Raw genomic sequence first — 20,114 nt, 5'->3', positions numbered from 1 at the left:
CCACCTTCCCAGCCCCCCTTTGATGTGTTTTGAAGGGTTGAAATGCGGTTAGAATTCATGGCACTGAGATTTGAACCCAAGGCCTTGAACTGGCCAGAAAGTCCCTCTACCACCTGAACTATGCCCTCAGCCCCAAGTGGGGGCCCTGAAAATGGAGAACAGACTAGGGTTGTTGGCCACTGGCAGAACACCTACCTAGCAATGTCAGACCATCAGTTCCATCTCCAGTGCCACAAATACACAGGGAAAAATGAAGGATTTAGAAGATAGACCTATCTACATAGGTATAGATACTTTATTTTTGTGCTGGTCCTAGCTGTTGAACTCAGGGCTTGAACAATATCCCTGGGCTTTTTTTTTTTTTTTAATTCAGTAACACAAAATTTACTTCTGCAGGGTTGAGCGCCGGTGGCTCACACCTGTAATCCTAGCTACTCAGGAGGCTAAGATCTGAGGATCGCGGTTCAAAGCCAGCCCAGGCAGGAAAGTCCATGAGGCTCTTATCTGCAGTAAACCACTCAGAAAACTGGAAGTGGTACAGTGGCTCAAGTGATGAGTGCTAGCCTTGAGCTGAAGAGCTGAGGGGCAGCATTCAGGGCCAGAGTTCAAGCCCCATGACCAAAAAAAAAATTTACTTCTGCAAAAAGATGCACACCATAAGCCAAACATCTAGCAAGTAAGCCTTGAGCTCAAGGTTAGCACCCTACCACTTGAGCCACAGCTCCACTTCCAGCTTTTGGTTAACTGGAGATTAAGAGTCGCAAGGGCAGCCGGGCGCTGGTGGCTCACGCCTGTAATCCTAGCTACTCAGGAGGCTGAGATCTGAGGATCGCAGCTCAAAGCCAGCCCGGGCAGGAAAGACCATGAGACTCCTATCTCCAATAAACCACCAGAAAACCGGAAGTGGTGCTGTAGCTCAAGTGGTAGAGCGCTCGCCTTGAGCTGAAGAGCTGAGGGACAGCGCCCAGGCCCAGAGTTCAAGCCCCATGACCGACAAAAAAAAAAAAGAGTCTCAAGGGCTTTCCTGCCTGAGCTGAATTGAACTTCAGTCCTCAGATCTAAGCCTCCTGAGTAGCTAGGATTACAGGCATGAACCATGGGCACCCAATTTGTTTCACTGCTGTTTTTTGGTCAGTTGTAGGGCCTGAACTCTGAGCCTGGGTGCTGTCACTCAGTTCTTCAACTCAAGGCTAGTGCTCCAACACTTGAGCCACTTCTGGTTTTCTGGTGTTAATTGGAGATAAGAGTCTCATGGACTTTCCTGCCCGGGCTGGCTTTGAACTGTGATCCTCAGATCTCAGTCTCCTGAGTAGCTAGGATTACAGCCATGAGCCACCAGCATTGAGCTTAATTTGTATGTTTTATACACGCACATTTATATTTGCATGTCTATGTTGAAACCAAAGGCTTGTGCATGCTAGACAAAAGCTCACCACTGAGCCACACCCCAGCCTCCATGGCATTTTTCAGGATAGAGAACACACGAGGACACTTCCTGATAGGGGAAGCAAGCCCAGGGAAATTGTCCTAAGTAGACTTGAGTTAGGAGATGGCGGAGACAGGTGAGGACATGGGGTCTTGAACTGAGAGAGCGGCTGGAGTGGGTCTGGACATGGCAGGCAGGGGTGGAACTTGAATCGGTCTTGGAGGAGTGGGTGGGAATAGAACTTAAGGCAGATGAGGCCTGGGGACTGCAGGTGGAGAGCACCCAGGTGAGTCAGGAGCCTCAGGAGCCACACAAGGGTGGTATTTCCAGCTCCCCCCACCCTCCACAAACACAGAGAGGCTAAGGGTGTAGACTGTACATTCCCAGAATTGCAGAAAGCTGGAGGGGCCAAAGGGCAGCAAACTCTGCTGGCGGGAAGCAGCGTGTAGAGGCAAATAATGCTGGAGCTGTAAGAACAAGCTAACGAGGTGGTCCCCAAAGTCCTCAAGTGTGGGCACTGGGGACCGTCCTGGGGAGCTGTGTCTGCCGTGGGCTGTGCAGTAACAGGAGCTGCCATCACTGGGCAGGCCAAACTCCACCGGAGAGACTGAGACTGAGCGGGAGGAAGGTGAACGGAGGCGACTCCGCCCCGCCCCCTCCGGGACTTGGGGACCCTGGAGACCTAAAACCGATTTCCCAGGAAGGGGCTCGGAGCTCACCCCCCCCCCTTCCGATGCTTAGCATGCCCTCACCCTCCCTTCCCAATTGGAAGGTAGCCTACAGGAAGTGTTCAGTAGGTGAGCCTTGAGGTTGGCAAGCAGGGCGAGGTGGGGGGCTGGAGGGGACAGTGTTGCATCCGTGCAGAGTGCCGGAGCGTGCCCCCCCCCCCCGCCCCGCCTCCCAGCCCCTCTCGGAGCCGGAAGGGGGCGGATGGCAGCCCCCCCCCCCCCATCGCACCGAGTCACCGCGCCTCTGTTGCTATGCAACGGGCGTCTGGCGGGCGGGGGTGCAGCTGCACGCACGAGGCGAGGCGTGGGTGCCGACGCCAAGCACAGCGCGGCTGCGGGCAGCCCCCTCCCCACGCCTCGGCGCTGGAGGTGACATTTAGTGTTGCAGAGGGGCCCGGTGAAGACATGCCTGCCTGCCTGCCTTTTTCCCCAGGAAACTGCTGTTGATGACTTTAGGACCTTGTGCCAGTGGGTGGAACCAAAGGGCACTATGGAGAGCCCTCCTTGGGAACAAACCACACCAGACACAGGGGCAGGGTTTATAAAATGGTCTTTTTTAATTAATTAAATACAAGAGAGAGGCAAGGGAGGGTGAGGGAGCCACACCACCCACAGACAGCTTTCTCCCCCCAGACACCCTGCAGAGGCCACCTCTAAGTGGCTGGAACCAGTTCCCTGTGATCCTCAGTTCCTGTCTTTCCAGCTTCCCCCCGACCCGGCTCCCCAGCCCCTGCACAGGAGCCAGGGATACCTGGAGGTTCTTCTTCCCTGGATGCTCAGACCACATCCTACCAACACCAACCCCCCACCCCACGCCCATCCCCACCCCTCAGGACAGGCACACCAGCCAGGCTGGGACCAAGCAAGACACATTCAAAGACAAAGAAATCAGGGCCCCAGCCCCCCACCCTCCATAGACTAAGGCATCTCACTAACGCTGCCAGAGAAGAGTTAGTGGGCAGAAAGATCAGGGAACCCTGAAGGACACCCCGGAAGAGAAGCCCAGGGCAGAGGCTGAACTGGGTGGACCCTCCGAGCCCAGCTCCAGAAGGGTATCCCCAGCCTCCCCCTGACCAGGACCCCAGGTGTCCATCCCTGGATCCAGCCTGGCTAGAGCTGGACCCAGGCAGAAAGGTGACACCATCCAAAGCCCCAATGGGAAATCAAAGTTCTGGGACAAATAGGAATGCCAAAAATCTCCTGTAGCCAAAAGGGGGTGTGGGGGGGGGGGGGGGGCGCGGCGGCTGTGCATTGTTTGACAGGACCTAGTTCTGTCTCAGACAGGGTGAAGGTCCTCAGGCCCAATGTCCAAAAGGAAACCCAAGCCACAGCAGGAAGACATGGGAGAGGACCCCACAGATTACCCACCCTCCCCTAGTTCAGATTGGAGACCCTCCCCCACACTCATACCCCCTGAGGATGACGGACCTCCCACCGGTCCAGAGGGAGAAACTGATGCCTGAAAAAATATTCTATCCGGTCCAAAAAAAACGAGCTGTCCAGGAGGCTGCATAGTCTCCTTACCAGTCCTGGGGTCCAGGTCCACCCCTTCCTGTTGCCACAAAAGCCTGGGAAGGACTGGGGCAGGATGGTACCTGCCAGCCCTCCAGGACCTTAGGGCTCACCTGCAGGGCTTTCAGTCTGGCCCAATACAATGGCCACCAGGGTCCTCTTCAAGATTGTCTATCACGCAGTACCACCAAGGCCAAATTCAGGAGCCCTACCCAGGTAGGAACTGAGAGGCTGGGTCATGATGCCAGCCACTCACAGTCTCACACAAACACATACCCAAAGATGGGAGCAAAGCCCCCAACCAGCAGAGAGGGAGGAAAATAAATAAACACTCCCCTGCCCCTAAAATGAGTGGAAATGCTCTTTGGAAGGACTTTTAATCCTCCAGTCCAAATCTCCCAGGTAGGGCCTAGAGCCCTCTGGAAACCCAACCAACCCATCCCATGCCTGGGTCCTGAATGCTGGGTGGTGCCTCCAAGGGGGCAGGCCTGTGGACACCTGAGATTGAGTACCCAAGTGGGGGGTGCCTAGGCTACACCCCCCATTTCCCTGAACATCTCCAATGGCTTTCAGTGGGGTAGGAGTGGGCAGGGGCCCATGGGAACCAGGGTTCATCTATGGCTCTGTGCATACTATGTCCCACCCTAGAGGGGTTAGTGGCGGGAGGGAAGGGACTGAGGACAAACAGTGGGTGGGGGAGATCCTCAGGCCCCATCCCCACTCCCGCTCCGAGGGGAAGACAGGATGAGAGAGTCCCCGGTGCCCACCTGGATCCCTGTAGAGGACTTGGGAAGAGTTAAGAATCATGGCTATTTACAGACAGCCCCAGACCACCTCCCAGGCTGGGTGGGACTTAGGTCCAGTCTCAGGACCCCCCCTACCCCTTTGCTTTCTTGAGGTTGGTGGAGGTGAGACTAGGGCTCCCCATTGGTTCCCACCATGGGCCCTGTGAGCAGACATGTTCTCCCATTGCTGGTGGTCCCTGCTGAAGCCTAGCAGGGGGGCCACACTCAAGGCAGGAAGACCAGGGCCCTACAGGCCTGCGGGAGCTGGGCTGGGCACCGGGCTGGGCACAGGACTGCTAGCTAGGCTGCAGGGCAGCGAGTCGCTGGGCGAGGTGCTGCGAGCCCCTGGGCGTCGGAGCAGTTCCGGGCGGAAACCAGGGTGTCGGCGGGCATGTTTGGTCAGGTGGTCACTTCGGGTGAACCGCTTGGTACACAGCGGGCAAGGAAAGCGCTTCTCTCCAGTGTGTGTCCGGTGGTGGCGGGCCAGCTCATCAGAGCGTGCAAACTTCTTGTCACAGCCTGGCCAGTCACAGGCAAATGGGCGTTCACCTGGACAGAAGACAGAAAGTGGTCAGCAGGGAGGGCAAGGGAATTCCCAATTGCTCAGTTTCCTGAGTCTTTCTAGGGCCCTTCCGAGGCTGGAGGGATCCCACAAGAACACCCAATTGACATGTTCCCTCTGTGTCCCAAGAACTTCACTGTGAGCTCTACTTCTTGCTGTACCTGGAGAACCTGGACTGCAGGGGTAAGCTTTGCTACCCTCACAGTGTTATCCATTCTCTGTTCTCACCCCTGTGAGGCATTATAGAGCACCCCGGGTGTCCAGAATCCCAACCTCCCTCCTCTTCCACATGACCATACAGGTGCATGGAGACCCTGGGGTGGGACTCCCTCCACAGACCCCTGAGGACCCCCTACAAGTGTCACAGCCCCTCCCCTGCAGCCACCTGCAGCTTTTCCAGGACCCATGTGTGTCAGCCCAGGCTCCATGCTTTCCAGGAGTAGAGAAGAGGAAAAGGTGTCAGGAAGCAGCCGCAGGTCACCAATGGGGGGGGGGGGGGGGGGAGGGAGGAGGAGAAGCAGGACCCGGAAGGAGGCATGGCTAAGCCACCCAGATCGCAGGGCTCTCCCGGCCTCCATCGAACAGATGGCGCAGGGCAGGGGCGGGTCGCCACCCAGGAACTTCCTCCGCAGACCCCTCCCACCGCGCCGGCCGCCCTCGGCCTCGCCCATCCTTTCCCGGACCAGCCGTCTGGTCGCCCCTGGTCGCCATCCCGGCGGGTGCGAGTATGTGTCTCTACGGTAGACAGGAGTCGATTGGAGGAGTGGTCGATCACACTCTCCGGACTCCCGTCCATTCAAGCCCCCAGACCAGTTCTGGCCTCCCTGGGAGCGACACACACCCAAAGGGCCGCATGCTTTGGAACCGTGGGCCGGGTACCCATGACCCTGGCTGGAATCCCCAGGCATTTGCTCTCGCAAGGTCCAGGGTTTTTAAAGGCTGGGGTGGGCACAGGGTTTGGACACTGGAGCAAAGGGGTCCACGCACACGTGCGTGCAAGATGCCCCTTGTGACTGCACGGAGCAGGAAGACAGCAAAGGACAGGAAACAGGTCACTGCTGCCCTCAAGGACTAGTCTCAGGGGAGCCAGAGCAGGAACAGAGTGGTTGTCGCCTCATGCAGGCTGTGGTGACCCTGAGAATTTTTGTTTGAGGTACACATACCCTGCAGAACTTGACAGAAGAGAGAGGGAGGGAGAGAGAGAGAAAGAGAAAGAAATCGAGAGCACGCGTGTGTGTGTGTGTGTGTGTGTGTGTGTGTGTGTGTGTGTGTGTGTGTGTGTGTGTGTTGCCTGTTTGGGCGTTTGAACTCGAGCGCTGTCCCTGAGCCTCTTTGTGCTCCAGACTAGCTAGCTCTCTTATCACTTGAGCCACAGCACTACTCCTGTTTTGGGGGTACTTAATTAGAGATAAGAATCTCGTGGACTTTCCTGCCTGAGCTGGCTTCAAACTATGATCCTCGGATCTCAGCCTCCGGAGTAGCTAGGATTGCAGGCGTGAGCTGAGAAGTGGGGCTCTCAACGAGGGCAAAAAAAAAAAGGGGGGGGGGGTGCACCAAAATAGAACCTTAAGTGTAGAGACTAGAAGGCAGAGACTATGGTTTAGAGTGGCGGGGGGGGGGGGGGGGGGGGGGGGAGGGGGTCGTCTCAGCTCTAAACAGCTCCCTCAAGGGCTCCCTAGGGAAAAGAGCTGAGGGAGGGGAGGGGAAGAGAGGGGGGTGGGGCCAGGGTGAGGACACCTGCCACCACCCTGCCGGGAAGAAGCCGGAAGAAAACCTCCCTTCCCCCACTCCATCTTCCTCCCCAGCTACACATGACACCCTAGTATAGGAAGGCGGGGAGTAGAGCTCAGAAAGCCCCTTCCAAGGTGGCATCTCCTGGGGATGCCTGTAGGCTACGCTCACACTTGAAGGACCCACAGTTTCTAGGAGGATAGGACCTCACGTAGCTGGGTAGAGAAGCTAGTGTGGCCTCCTCCAAACCCTGTGTCTCCCCTAAACAATCCAGGAGGACGTTTTATCAGCAGGTGGAGAAACGATCCCAGTAGGCCCATGCTGAACGAGTAAAAGAAGCCCCAGAAGGGACCTCCACCCTCATCCTTGACACAGATGATACAGAGGCTCAGCCTGGGGGGGGGGGGGGACTCATATGAGAGGGGACAAGTAGCTTTGAACCAGACCCCATGATTGGGGAGCAGTGCCCCTGGGGACATGCAGTCCTGTCATCATCTTGCAGGGTACACAGGGTGTCAGAAGAGAAAGGGACATCCCATAGGTAGGTCATTCCTCCCAGCATCTGGCTCACTTCTGGAACCCAGGGGCCAGTCCCCACCTCTCACCCCTCCAGGTCCTCTTTGCCAAGCACAGGCTGCTATGGAAGCCAAGTGATGCCAGCACCAGCCCACCTGGACAGAAGACAATCAGCCGCCGGGAACACAGCTGCTGCATGTAGCTCAGCAGTGGTGGTGGGGACATCTGCAGTCCCAGCCAGCCCTGCTCACATGGCCCTGCTGGGGCGGGGGCCAGCCCCTCACTCCCCACTCCTTGCTCAGTGGCTAGGGCCTGGGCACATGCACATGTGAGTGGTGGTACACCAGAGTGCAGCGTCCCACACCAGCAGGCTCGTGCCTGGCTTGACCAGTCTCTCAATCCACTTGCAGGGTTAACTGGGGGGGGGGGGGGGGGGGGGTGGTGCAGAGCTTCTTCAGGTGCAGCTTCCAGGTGAGGACAACTGCAGGCAGGCAATGTAGGTGGGGCCCTGGTGGACTTGATCCTCTGACTCAGGTGGGGCCAGGGCTGGGGCCAATCCAGGTCACCTAGGTGCTATATAGGCTCAGAAACATGGAGCTCCTTATCTTCTGCAAACTGGCTCCAGCCCCTCCCCCAGAGAGGAGCCTGCAGGTGGTACCTCAGGGGGCAAGCACCTGGGACCTAATCACCTGAGTCTGGGATTGGAATGAGGAGGGCACTGGAAGCATGGCTAAGAAACCTTCCCCACCTACAGCCAGACAGTGATGGTTCATGCCTGAAATCCTAGCTACTCAGGAGGCTGAGATCTGAGGATGGCAGTTCGAAGCCAACCCAGGCAGGAAAGTCTGAGAGACCATTATCCCCAATTAACTACCCTAGAAACTAGAAGTGGAACTAGAGTGGAGTGCTAGCCTTGAACAAAAAAAGCTCAGGGAGCTGGGTGCCGGTGGCTCACGCCTGTAATCCTAGCTACTGAGGAGGCTGAGATCTGAGGATCGCAGTTCAAAGCCATCCCAGGCAGGAAAGTCTTTGGGACTCTCATCTCCAATTAACCACCAGAAAACCAGAAATGGCACTGTGGCTCAAGTGGTAGAGCTCTAGCCTTGAGCTGAAGAGCTTAGGGACAGTGTCCAGGCCTACAGTTCAAGCTCCACGACTGACAAAAAAGAAAAAAAAAGAAAGAAAAAGAAGAAGAAGGGCTGGGAAGGTGGCTCAGTGGTAGAGCGCTTGCCTTGCATGCATGAGGCCCTGGGTTCAATTCCTCAGCACCACATAAGCAGAAAAAGCCAGAAGTGGCACTGTGGCTCAAGTGGTAGAGTGCTCGCCTTGAGCTGAAGAGCTCAGGGGCAGTGCCCAGGCTCAGAGTTCAAGCCCAGAACTGGCAAAAAAAAAAAAAAAAGAGCTCAGGAACAATGCCCAGGCCCTGAATTCAAGCCCCAGGACCTGGCACACACACATAATAAAGAAAAAAAGAAACCTCCCCCAGGCTTGGTACAGGTGGCTCACTGGAAGCCAGCTGGGGCAAAGTCTATGAAGCTCATCTCCAATTGACCATCAAAAAGCTGGAAGTTCGGGCTGAGAAGTTGGCTCGGTGGTAGAGTGCTTGCCTCGCATGCATGAGGCCCTGGGTTCAATTCTCAGGACCACATAAGCAGAAAAATGCCAGAAGTGGTGCTGTGGCTTAAGTGGTAGAGTGCTAGCCTTGAGCTGAAGAGCGGAGAGACAGCACCCAGGCCTAGAGTTCAAGCCCCACGACCGTCAAAAAAAAAAAAAAAAAAAAAAAGCTGGAAGTTAGGCTGGGAAGGTTCAATTCCTCAGTACCATATAGACAGAAAAACCCAGAAGTGTTGCTGTAGCTCAAGTGGTAGAGCAATAGCTTTGAGCTGAACTGCTGAGGGACAGCACCCAGGCCCAGACTTCAAGCCCCATGACTGACAAAAAAAAAAGCTGGAAGTGGAGCTGTGGCTCAAGCAGTAGAGTACTAGCCTTGAGCACAAAAGCTCAGGAATGGCACCTAGGCCAAGTTCAAGCTCCAGGTCCAATTACAAACAGTAAAGAAGAGAAAAGAAACAAGACCAAACTTCCCCAAGGTTGGGTTGCAGCTGAGAGAAGTGGGTAAAAGAACCCTCACCCATCCAGGGGAGTGACAGGGGGATCCTGGAAGTGGTTCAGTAAACAAGAAAACTGGTAAGTATGGTCAAGGGAATGACCTTACAAAGACCAGCCTATGGGTATCACTTGGTCTGGAACTCCAACTGGTCTCTGGCCATCTCCACACCCAGTGCACCCTGACCTATAAACACCAGACTTCCTCTTTACAATCATTTCACTGTTCCCACCAAAAAATTGTAGGCAGGCACATTCTTGAGTAGACTCAAATCCTTACCTCCACATGCCACTTAACTGCTAATACTATCACCTTCAGAAACCTTCTGGCAACTCCAGGCTCCAGCCTGCACCTGGACTAGTGCAAGAGGCCAACAACCTGGACCTAGGTATCCAATCTATACATTGCATCTAGAGCTCCACTCTAGTTTGGGGTCAAAGTTAAAACTAGATTTCTGGTTACTCCTTCTCTCTGCTCAGCATCATCTTTAGACCACCTGTTTCCTCTAAATCCACTGGTGACCCTGACCTCTTGTGCCCTGTTTGCATCTCTGGATGTGATGTCTGGCCCCTAAGGCCAGCTATGAACAGAGCAGGAGCTGAGCTCCCAGCTAGAGAGGTGCTTAATGTGTATCCATATAGACAATTTCCAGGCCTGGCCTAGCCAGAGCTAACACACTCATCATCATCTGGACCCCTGCTCACTCTGAAATGGGAGGGGTTACTTCTCCATTTCAGTAAGGGTCAGGCTGCCTGGTCACTCTCCATCTTCCTATCAGCACTTGAGGGCTAAGAGGTACACTTTCAAACTTCCCAAGGATTATGCAGGTTCTACAAACAGCCCAGTGACCCACCCAGCCCAGGCTGCCTTCCCCAGGAGACCAACTCCTTAGCTAGTATCATTCACCAACTCCTGGCCCATCTGGATCACTTTTATCAGGCAGCCTGGGTGGGGGATATTTATCACCAGGGCAATATTGGAGAGTTCTCCCCTCCTACCAGCCGGAGTTTGTAGTTCAAACTGTTATGCCTTGGAAAAGGCTGGGGGGGGGGGGGGGGAGTCCCTGGGCACCCACTAGAGGTGAAAAACCACTACATCAGGCCTAGTACTACCCACTCCAGCAATTCCAGTCTGACCCTAGGGAGACAGAACCTCTTCCTGGATGATGATAGGAGCTGCCTCACCCTGACTCCTTTTCAGCAGTTATAACCACCACCCTGCCCTGTCCCTCAGGCTAGTTCATATCAAAACTGGGGCCAGGACAAATTTTTCTGCACCCCATGCCCTAAACACTCACCTCACATCACCACAGTTGGTAAAATGGCCCACTTCCCTCCCTCCCTCCTAAACTATACTCTGCCCTCTCATCCTAATCCCTTCTCCATAAACGGATTTACCTCCCTGCAAAGCCCCCACCCTTGGGATTAAACACAGGCCTTCAGCCTGGCTGCTTTGCCTCTCCCTTCAATACCTGCTGGTACCTCCACAGGGGAATACCATGCCCTGGCTGGCTTCAAGTCAGCCCGAGGGGCCTCAGCCTGAACAATGCTGTCACCAGTCACCCTCCCTTCCCCCATTCCAAGAGTCCTGGGGACAGGACAAGGACTCGTTCTGTCCCCCACAGGACACTACTCAACCCTGGCACACAGCAAGTGTTGTTTCTCAGATTAAGTAAACAAGATTTTCAGAGAATAATGTAGCTAGGGGTGATCTTGCAAACTGCCATGAGACACTGGACGATGTTTGTGGCTGTTACCACCTCAGGGTGTTCCTGAGGAATGGAGACCAGAGAGTTAGTTGCTCAGCACCCTGCGGTGCCCCACCAGAGAACTCAACCCCAAAGGGTCAATGTCAAGAGGAGAGACCCTTCCATCAACAGACCCTTTCTGGGTCTGAGCTGCACGGGGAGTGAGTGGAGTTCAAGACAGCCAAGGGTACATGCCTGAATGCATTGGGCACTTTGAGGGCCAGGGAGCCTGCTAGGGACGGAGGAGGTTGAGAGAGCAGTAGACAGCCAGCCTCTCCTACTGTTCCCGCCCCTGTCCCATTGCTGGCTCTCTTCCAGTATCCACGGCAACGGCGTCAACATCTCCCACAGCCTCTAAAGTCCTTCCCTTCCCACTCAGGGGTACTCAGCAGGGCTAGGGGCCATAGGCTAGGCTCTACCCAACTGTCTACATGCTCTATCCCAGAAGGGGGAACCTTATACGTCTTCCAGCCCCCCTCTTCACCTCAGCCTCCTGCTTGTGACAAGGTATACTCCTCTGCCCTAGGGAGCTGAGCCTGACTGCTGCTTCTCTAACACAAAAAAAAAGTTCTCAGAGTGGATGGCTGGGTGGGGTGGGGGTCTCTTCCAAAGGTCCTAGGGGATGGTTCTGCAAACAGCTCTTCCAAGGCCTTCAGTCACCAGCTGGTGAACCCAGCTGGCCTTAGAACCCCCAGAACAAACGTGGCTTTCCTGGATTCCAAAATGGAATGGTCTCCCTGGGAAAGAGAGACCCTGATTAAAAGCCATCCAGCATTCAAGTGTCCCCAATGCCTACGAGAAATAAAATTGAAGTAGCTAGGGATGTGGTTTAGTGGTAGAGTGTTTCCCTAGCATGCATAAAGCCCTGGGTTCCATGCCTCAGTAGCACAGAAAAGGCCGGAACTGGTGCTGTGGGCTCAAGTGGTAGTCGTAGCCTTCTCTTAGAAGCTCAGGGACACAACCTAGGCCATGAGTTCATGTACTAGGACTGACAAAAAAAAAAAAAAAAAAAGAAATTAAATTAAAGGTGCCAGGGTCCAGTATTGCTCTCCTAGTCCCCAAGTGGTTATAATTTTAAGGAAGCTTTCTGGATAGAGTGCCAAGGCTCTTATGGGGTGAGAACTGGGACATAGCATCTATGTAGAAATAACACCCTGCCCACCGTGCAGAAGACACTTGGTGTTGCTTTTAATCATCTTCACCCAGCCCTAAACACCACTTCATCCTCCACCAGCCAGTTTCCCATCACTACACAGTGGCAATGCTGCTGACAATCCCAAGATTCAGCCAGATTCTTCCCTTCCCCCACTAGCTTTGGAGCACTGTGGCCATCATCTGAGAGGACAGGGAAGCTTCTTTAATATTTCCAAAACGGGGGGGGGGGGGGGGGGGGGGGGGGGGCGGGGGGGGGGCTGGGGGCTGGCTCAGTGGTAGAGCGCTTGCCTTGCATGCCTGAGGCCCAGGGCTCGATTCCTCAGCACCACATAAGCAAAAAGAAAAAAGCCGGAAGTGGTGCTGTGGCTCAAGTGGTAGAGCGCTAGCCTTGAGCTGAAGAGCTGAGGGACAGCACCCAGGCCCAGAGTTCAGGCCCCACGACCGGACCCCAAAAAACAAAAAACAACAAATATTTCCAAAACGGCAGGAGTTAGCCTGGCTTCCCCTTCATCCAACCCAGGATGTAAATAAAAAGAAAAATGTGTGTGTCTGTGCGTATGTACACACACACACATCAAACCAGGACCCTGGAAATGGAGTGGATACTCTGACCATCAGCAAACTACATTCTCTACACCCAGCAGGTTAAGAGAAGACAGAAGCAAATGAGAAAGTCAGGAGTCACTTCACTCTCTTGCTGATCAGACTGGCAAAACTCAAAGGAAACAAGCCAAGGCACTCCTGTACCCCAACCAGCCACCTTTTTCCCTTTTGTTCCCCCAAAACATCTCTCCTGTGGAGATAGATAAGTTTGTACTCAAAACCTCAGCAGAGTGGTGCCTCCTGGAAATGCACCCCCAGCCCAACATATGCCCTGTCAAACTGGTCTCTAACATGGCAGAGCCTGCAAGGCCCAATAGAAGGAGGATTTGTGGACTGTAGCAAACAGACCCCTTCCGTGCTCAACGGACCTCTCCAGCCAGAGTCCAACTGGAGGTGGAGGCCCTGTAGGGTGCCTTGGGTGGCCCCCAGAGCTGAGCTGGACCAAGTCCGTCTGAGCGATCCCCACCACGACCCCAAGGAGGCAATCCTACTCCCTTTATAGAAAAGAGAATAGAAACCTTAAACTGGTAAGTCACCTGCTAGAAGATGGCCGAGCCATGATGCCCCTTCCAACCCAGAACCAGCTCCAAAGCCTGAGACCAGACAGCCACACATGCTCCTCTCCCCGGCACTTGCCAGAATGGGTGAACTCTCCTAAAGACGGACCCAGGCTGGTCGGGGAGGCTCACCTTCCCATTGCCCATCCAATCTTCCAGCCAGGAGGGAAAAACTCACACGGGAGGCGGGGGCAAGGAGAGGAGCTGAGAAGGCAAAGTTGATCGGCGCGCATTAGGCGCGGGGTGCCCGGAGCCACCCTGGACTGGGAGAAACTCTGGAATGGCTGAGTCGCTCCTCCTTAGACCTTGTGGACCTTCGCAGACCCCTCACCAGATGTGTGGGGGCGAGCAAACACCCTAGAGAAACTTGGGGCAAATGCCCTTTTCTTCAATACTACTCCACTCCAGACTCAGGCCCCAACCCGCGGTCCTAACCGCGGCCTCCACCTAGCTGAAACGCACCGAACGGAAAGTAAACGTGCCCGGCACCCCCTACCCAGGCCCGGCGCCAACCTGCCCTGGGGGGCGGGGGGGGGGGAGTTCGTGAAGACCCTCCCCCTCCCTCTTCAGATAAGGAAACAGGCTGGGGGATGGGGATGGCCGAGAGGAACCACAGAGCCGGATGCTCGGACCACCATGCCCACCAGCCAGACCAAAACGAAAAACATAGAAACACGAAGCAAACCCCCAAGAACGCCACAGTGCCCACAGGAGCCCACCGCGCCCAGCGCCCGGATCGGCCCTGAGCCCAGGTCTCGCCCCCCCCCCCCCCCCCCCCCCCCCGCGCCTCGCCGCCGGACCGCGTGGCCGCCACGCCCCCCCAGCTCGCCCCACCCACCGAAGCCCCGCCTTCCCGGCCGGCGCGGCGGCAGCCCGGGCGCGCCCCCCTCCCCGCCTCCCACGCGCCACGCAGTTTCGGGGTCCCAGCGGGGGAGGGGATGCAAGAGGTCGACCCCGCGATGTACAGGACCATGGCCTGGCTCACCTGTGTGCGTCCGCAGGTGCGACTTTAGGTGCGAAGACTTATAGTAGGCTTTGGCGCAGCCTGGGAAAGGACAGCGGTGGCTCTTGGCGGCGGCGGCAGCAGGCGCGGCGCCGGGGGCGCGGCCCGAGGACGGGGACGAGGCGACCGAGGAAGACGAGGCGGGCGAGGCGCCCCCCGGGGCGGCACCGGGCCCACCGCGCAGGTCGGCCAGGATACTGGCGGCCAGCAGGTGGGGCGCAGCAGCCCCCGTACCAGAGACGGCGGGGGGCGGCGGCGGCGGCGCCCCTGGGGTCCCGGGCGGGGCGGCCTCACGGCGCGCGGAGCGGACATCCAGGCCAGCAGTGGGGCCCGCGCCCTCGGGACCGGGCCGCCCGCGGTGCACCACAGCACCAGAGGAGATGGCCATGAGCACGTCGGCAGCAAAGTAATCCACGCACGCCACGGCTGCCGACATGCCGGGCAAGGGCGCGGGGCTCCGGCGCAGCGGGCGGAACGGAGGCGGTGGGAGCGGCACCCGTCCGGCCGGCAGTGGCTGCTCGAGTGCTGGAGGAGGAGGAGGAGGAGGAGGCGGCCGGGCGCGCGCCGCCGCCACCGCCCGCGCTTGGCCCGCCCCGCCCCGCCTGACGCGCCTTGACGCACCGGAGCCCGCGGGGGTGGCCAAGGCCCGCCCCACCCGGAGGACGCCCCCTCGGGGCGCCGCGGCCACGCCTCCAGCCGGGCGCGCCCTTCACCACCCTAGGAGCAGCGGGCGGCCGCCGGGGGCGGAGCTCAGGCCCTAGGAGTCCGCCTCCCCTCGGCGCACGCCACTCCTGCGTTGGAGAGGGCTCTTGGTCTCTCGCCCCGAGCGCGCCCTTTCTACGCTAAAATGGGAGCCCGCCCCATTTCGATGCGCGGCCCCGTGCCCCTCCTGGAGCACCCCCTTCCCAAGCCGGGGCACGAGGCGGGCGAGGCTGGCCGGGACTCAGGCACGCCCCCTCTTCCCCAGCGCGCCCCGCCTCCTCCGGGGCGCCCCTCCTCCCATGGCGCCCCACGCCTCCTCCCCGCGCGTGCCCCGCCCCTTGCAGGCGCGCCCACCCCACGCCCGGGCGCGCGGCCGGCGGGAGCCTGTCCCCTCCCCCGAACGCTTCCATCTCGGTCCCGGGCGCGCTCCCGTTCGCGTTGGGCGGGGAGGGGGGGAGGGAGAAGGCAGGGATCCGCACGTGGCCGGGGTGGGGGTGCGGAAGCGGCTGGCCCCGCCCCCAGGCCACGTGCGCGACCCTTACCTCCCTCCCTCCCCCCCTCAGCTAGGGGCCCTGAATTTACCGCGTAGCTTGGCACCCTGCTGCCCACTTCTGAAAGCTCAAGACTCCCCCATTTCGGAACTCGGCGGAACCCGTGATAGCGGGAAGCCCCTCCCGACTGACCTTACTGCGCCCGGTTACTAGAGTGCTGCCTGCAAGTCTGGAAATGGACGGGGTGGGCGAGGCTGAAAAGGAAGGGCCCAGCCCCGGGTACCTCAACTAGCTAGAGGATCCTCGCCCTGCCGGGACGCGGTATTCCTAGACCTTGCTTCCCTGCTTCAGGACTGGACCCTTCGGACCGGAACGGAGAAATTTGAGTCTAGCTGGTGAGACTTATGGGTGCCTCCAAGGACCACAGAGCCAAATTGTGAAATAGCAGTGTGGAGGCTGGGGACACAGATGGCTGGGGTGCCTCAAACTCGCAGGCCCCAAGCAGCGGGCCCATGGAAGTGGGAGACCAGGCTCCCGCCCCTTCCTAGCTCCCGCCGGGCAAAGAAGGCAGTGCAGTGGCCGGCGCTGCCTCCAGGGGCGGAACGCTTAGGCAGGAGGGGCCGGAACGACAGTCTGTCTCAAGCAGGGGATGGACACTGGCCTTGGCACTATCCTCTAATCTCTCTTTAGGCACCTATAGGTAATTGTCCCAAGTTCCCCTCTCCTCTAGTCCCCAGAGCACTGGATGGTGCCACCTCTTCCTCTGATAGACTGAACCCTCAGGTCCCCAGCAACTCCTAGTATACATAAATCAGTGGACAGAGGCTGGGAAGGTGGCTCAGTGGTAGAGTGCTTGCCTTGCATGCACGAGGCTCTGGGTTCGATTCCTGAGCACCACATCAACAGAAAAAGCCGCAAGTAGTGCTGTGGCTCAAGTGGTAGAGTGCTAGCTAGCCTTGAGCTGAAGAGCTGAGGGACAGCGCCTAGGCTTAGCCTTGAGCTGAAGAGCTGAGGGACAGCGCCTAGGCCCAGAGATCAGGACCCACAACTGACAATAAATAAATAATGCCGGAGGGCTGGGAATATGGCTGGTTGTGGCTTGCATGAAGTTCCTCAGTACCACATAAACAGAAAAAGCTAGCAATTGTGCTATGGCTCAAGTGGTAGAGTGCTAGCCTTGTGCAAAGAAGCTCAAAGACAGTGCCCAGGCCCTGAGTTCAAGGCCCACAACCAGCACAAAAAATGTGCCAGAAGTGGAGCTGTGGTTCAAGTGGTAAAGAGCTAGCATTGGGTAAAATAGCTCAAAAACCCTGAGTTCAAAGAGCCTAAGCCCCACAACTGGGCTTATGCTCCAAATGGAACTTTTCTGGCCTGTGGCCAGTATGTGTTCTCCGGTGTCATTCACGTTAATTGACCTTGTCACCTTGTCAGCCTTTTGCCTGACCTTTCCATAAGTTTCTTTTAACAGGATAATAGCCCCACCCAGGACACCACCTAGGAACAAGTCAAGGCCAGCTTGTTACTACAAGCAACAAGACTTCACTTACACTGCCCTGCCTTGCCCAGCGCAGACCTGGACCCTAAAGACCCCAGCTCTAGTGACTCCTCGATGCCTCCAGGCGTGCAGGAAGTAGCCAAAAGAGCCCATGACACCCATTGGCTCTTGTACCTTTAAACATCTCTGCTACCTCCTCAGGCTCCTGTGATCCTAAAGCTGGAAAAGTCTTACCCTCCCCTCCAGAGTACAGAGAGTCAGGTACCATACCATGCTATGTCTGCAATCCAAGACTAAAAATGAAATCTCAGGTCTTTGATAGCCCCTTCTGGGAATCAATAGCTCCCTGGCTTATTTCTCTCTTGGGCCTGCTAGCAACAATTTTTGCCTTTTCTAATTGTGCCTTGCATTTTAAATAACTTGTTATGGAAAAGATGAGAATCTTTACCAACCAAACTGTCAAGCAAAAAGCTTCTTGTACAGTACCCAGCCAAGCAACAAATCAGGGATCCCTGACTATGCCCCTTTACAGCAGGAAGTAGCTCCAAAAGAAACCCCTAGTTGTTATTATTATTAAACAAAGCTGGGAATGTTAGCATTATCCCCACCTCTGGTCCTCAGCTCCACCCAGACCTGAGCTCTTCACTGCCCTAGAGTTCCCAGGATACAGCTGGCCACTCCCTTTCTTCACCCAGACCTACCTGTGCATGGCATCTATCCCACTACCAGCCCCAAACCTACCTGCCATCTGGATAGGAGCAGACACCAAGTGCTCCTTCTCCTAGGGGAGATATGGCTCCTCTAATAAACCTTATAATAATCTTTAAAAAAAAAAAAGCTAGGCCCTGCATTCAAGCCCCAAGACCAACGCGCCTGAGCGCGCACACGCACGCACACAACACACACACACACACATACACAAAGTATTGAGGATGGCATGGGATGTCATGGTCTCAGGTCCCTCTGATAAGATGTAAAACAGAAAGATAGGAACTGTATTCATTACTCATGTAACTGTAACCCCTCTGTACAGTATCTTTACAATAAAAATATATATTAAAAAATATGTAGGGCTGGGAAGGCGGCTTAGTGTAGAGTGCTTGCCTTGCATGCATGAGGTCCTGGGTTCGGTTCTTCAGACCACATAAACAGAAAAAGCCAGAAGTGGCACTGTGGCTCAAGTGGTAGAGCGCTATCCTTGAGCTGAAGAGCTGAGGGACAGCCCCAGGCTCAGAGTTCAGACATTATGACCAACAAAAAGAAAAAAAAGTAAAGAGTGCTAGGGCTGACCAGGCGCCGGTGGCTCAGGCCTGTAATCCTAGCTATTCAGGAAGCTGAGATCTGAGGATCGTGGTTCAAAGCCAGCCTGGACAGGAAAGCCCATGAGACTATCTCCAATAAACCACCAGAAAACCAGAGGTGGTGTTGTGGCTCAAGTGGTAGAGTACTAGCCTTGAGCTGAAGAGCTGAAAGACAGCACCTAGGCCCAGAGTTCAAGATCCAAAAAAAAAGTGCTAGGGCTGTTCTTTTCCAAGCTATCACATCTGACCATGAGAAGACAACCTGGGTTAGTGCACCGTTCATCAAACACTGGCCAGCCTCAAGGTGGCCAAGGTCAGGAGAGAACAAGAAAGTATGATAAAGTCTCAAAAAGGACCAGGTTTTAACAGAGGCAAGCAAATCTGAAGACCATGTGCCATGTGGGTCATGGATGGGGGTAGGAGGGGCCTAGGGTGGAAAAGGGCACCAATATCCCTGTTCTGTGGTAGGAAGAAAACCTACCAAACTGGAGTAGCCAGGGCATGCAGTTCACAGGTGTACCAGGCTGAGGTGTAGCTGCTGAATGGCCTTAGATAACTCCTACATGTGCAGCTTCTCTGTAAACCTCAATTTATACCAATTAAAAAACAAAGTTGATTTCGGGAGCCAGGCGGGCAGGAGAGGCACAAAAAAAAAGTTAAAGCATGAAAAGTGAGTGTGAGGTGGGGCCTTTTAATAACAAGAGTTACATGAGCAGCACTGGTCCACAGTACACTGGGAGGCTTTACAAGCTTCCAGTCCAGCTTCTCAGAGCCCTCCCACTCTGCTTTCTGAAGTTCAGGGGTGGCCAGATCCTGGTCACCTATGCCTGTAATCCTAGCTACTCTGGAGGCTTAGATCTGAGGATCAAGGTTAAAGTTAGCTTGAGCAGGAAATCTATGAGACTCATCTCCAGTGAACTACTCAAAAAAGCCAGAAGTGGAGTTGTGCCTCTGAGTTCAGGCCCCAGTAACAGCACACACAACACACACACACACACTTGCCAGGATAAGGCTGCAGACTGCTTTTTGTAATAGAAAAAAAAAAAGAAAAGAAAACCCAGGTGTCACTTATTAATGGATGAAGGCAGTAGCTCAGTTGCAAAGAACTGCCCGTGCTGGTAGACAGACTTCAGATTTTTAGCAAGAAATAACGTTTCCATCACATGGTCCACCTGCTCTGCAGTCTCTCTTCACCTGTCTCCATGGGCAGTTAACTCTGAACAGCCATCTACCTAGAGGGTACCCTACAAAGGAATACCTAACTCCACCCCATCCAGCAACCCTAGATTCCAGGGCCCAATTAACTTTCTCTGTTGTTCCCTACCCCTCAACACATATGGCCATCCAATAGATGTATTGTTTTGGTGATGAGTTTCTTAGTTAAAGAGGGACACTGTGTATTATGTAACTAGTATCTTATCCCTAAATGGTAGTACTATGCTAAGTACTTACATTACATTCTGTGGTCTGCATGTGGTCCCATGCAGAGGAGAGCAAGCAGCTGGGATCAGGAATGGACAAAGGACACAGGCTCAGCCAGGTGGGAGGCTTGTCATCCCCCTTTGGGGCATGTACTCCCAGTCTGAGAATCAAACAAGGTAACAATATAGCCCAGGGGTCTTGCTGGGAGGGCCTTTTGGGCTCATCCCCATGCTAGGAACTCTCAAGGAAAGAGGACAACCAACAGCTCCAG

At 55.7% G+C, this 20,114-nt stretch overlaps 1 protein-coding gene across 1 annotated transcript; it reads right to left on the bottom strand.

Moving 5' to 3' along the window:
- Positions 1–2,687: 2,687 nt before the first annotated feature.
- Positions 2,688–14,988, bottom strand: Klf16 (Kruppel like factor 16). Its single transcript, XM_042697318.1, has 2 exons — positions 14,415–14,988; positions 2,688–5,000 (listed from the first exon to the last, which is right to left on the bottom strand). The coding sequence occupies exons 1-2, from the start codon at positions 14,866–14,868 to the stop codon at positions 4,699–4,701; spliced, it is 756 nt and encodes a 251-aa protein (XP_042553252.1). The 5' UTR covers positions 14,869–14,988; the 3' UTR covers positions 2,688–4,698.
- Positions 14,989–20,114: the final 5,126 nt, after the last annotated feature.

Source organism: Dipodomys spectabilis, unplaced genomic scaffold (assembly GCF_019054845.1).
Source record: "Dipodomys spectabilis isolate Male_0828 unplaced genomic scaffold, ASM1905484v1 ptg000215l, whole genome shotgun sequence".
Taxonomy (NCBI): Eukaryota; Metazoa; Chordata; class Mammalia; order Rodentia; family Heteromyidae; genus Dipodomys; species Dipodomys spectabilis.
This window is presented reverse-complemented; position numbering and strand designations above follow the sequence as displayed.

Excerpts from the sequence above, each read along its gene's own strand:
- Klf16 (XM_042697318.1), bottom strand. The coding sequence starts at position 14,868 with ATGTCGGCAGCCGTGGCGTGCGTGGATTACTTTGCTGCCGACGTGCTC. Across the intron at positions 5,001-14,414 it reads GCACCTGCGGACGCACACAG|GTGAACGCCCATTTGCCTGT; the intron begins GTGAGCCAGGCC and ends TCTTCTGTCCAG.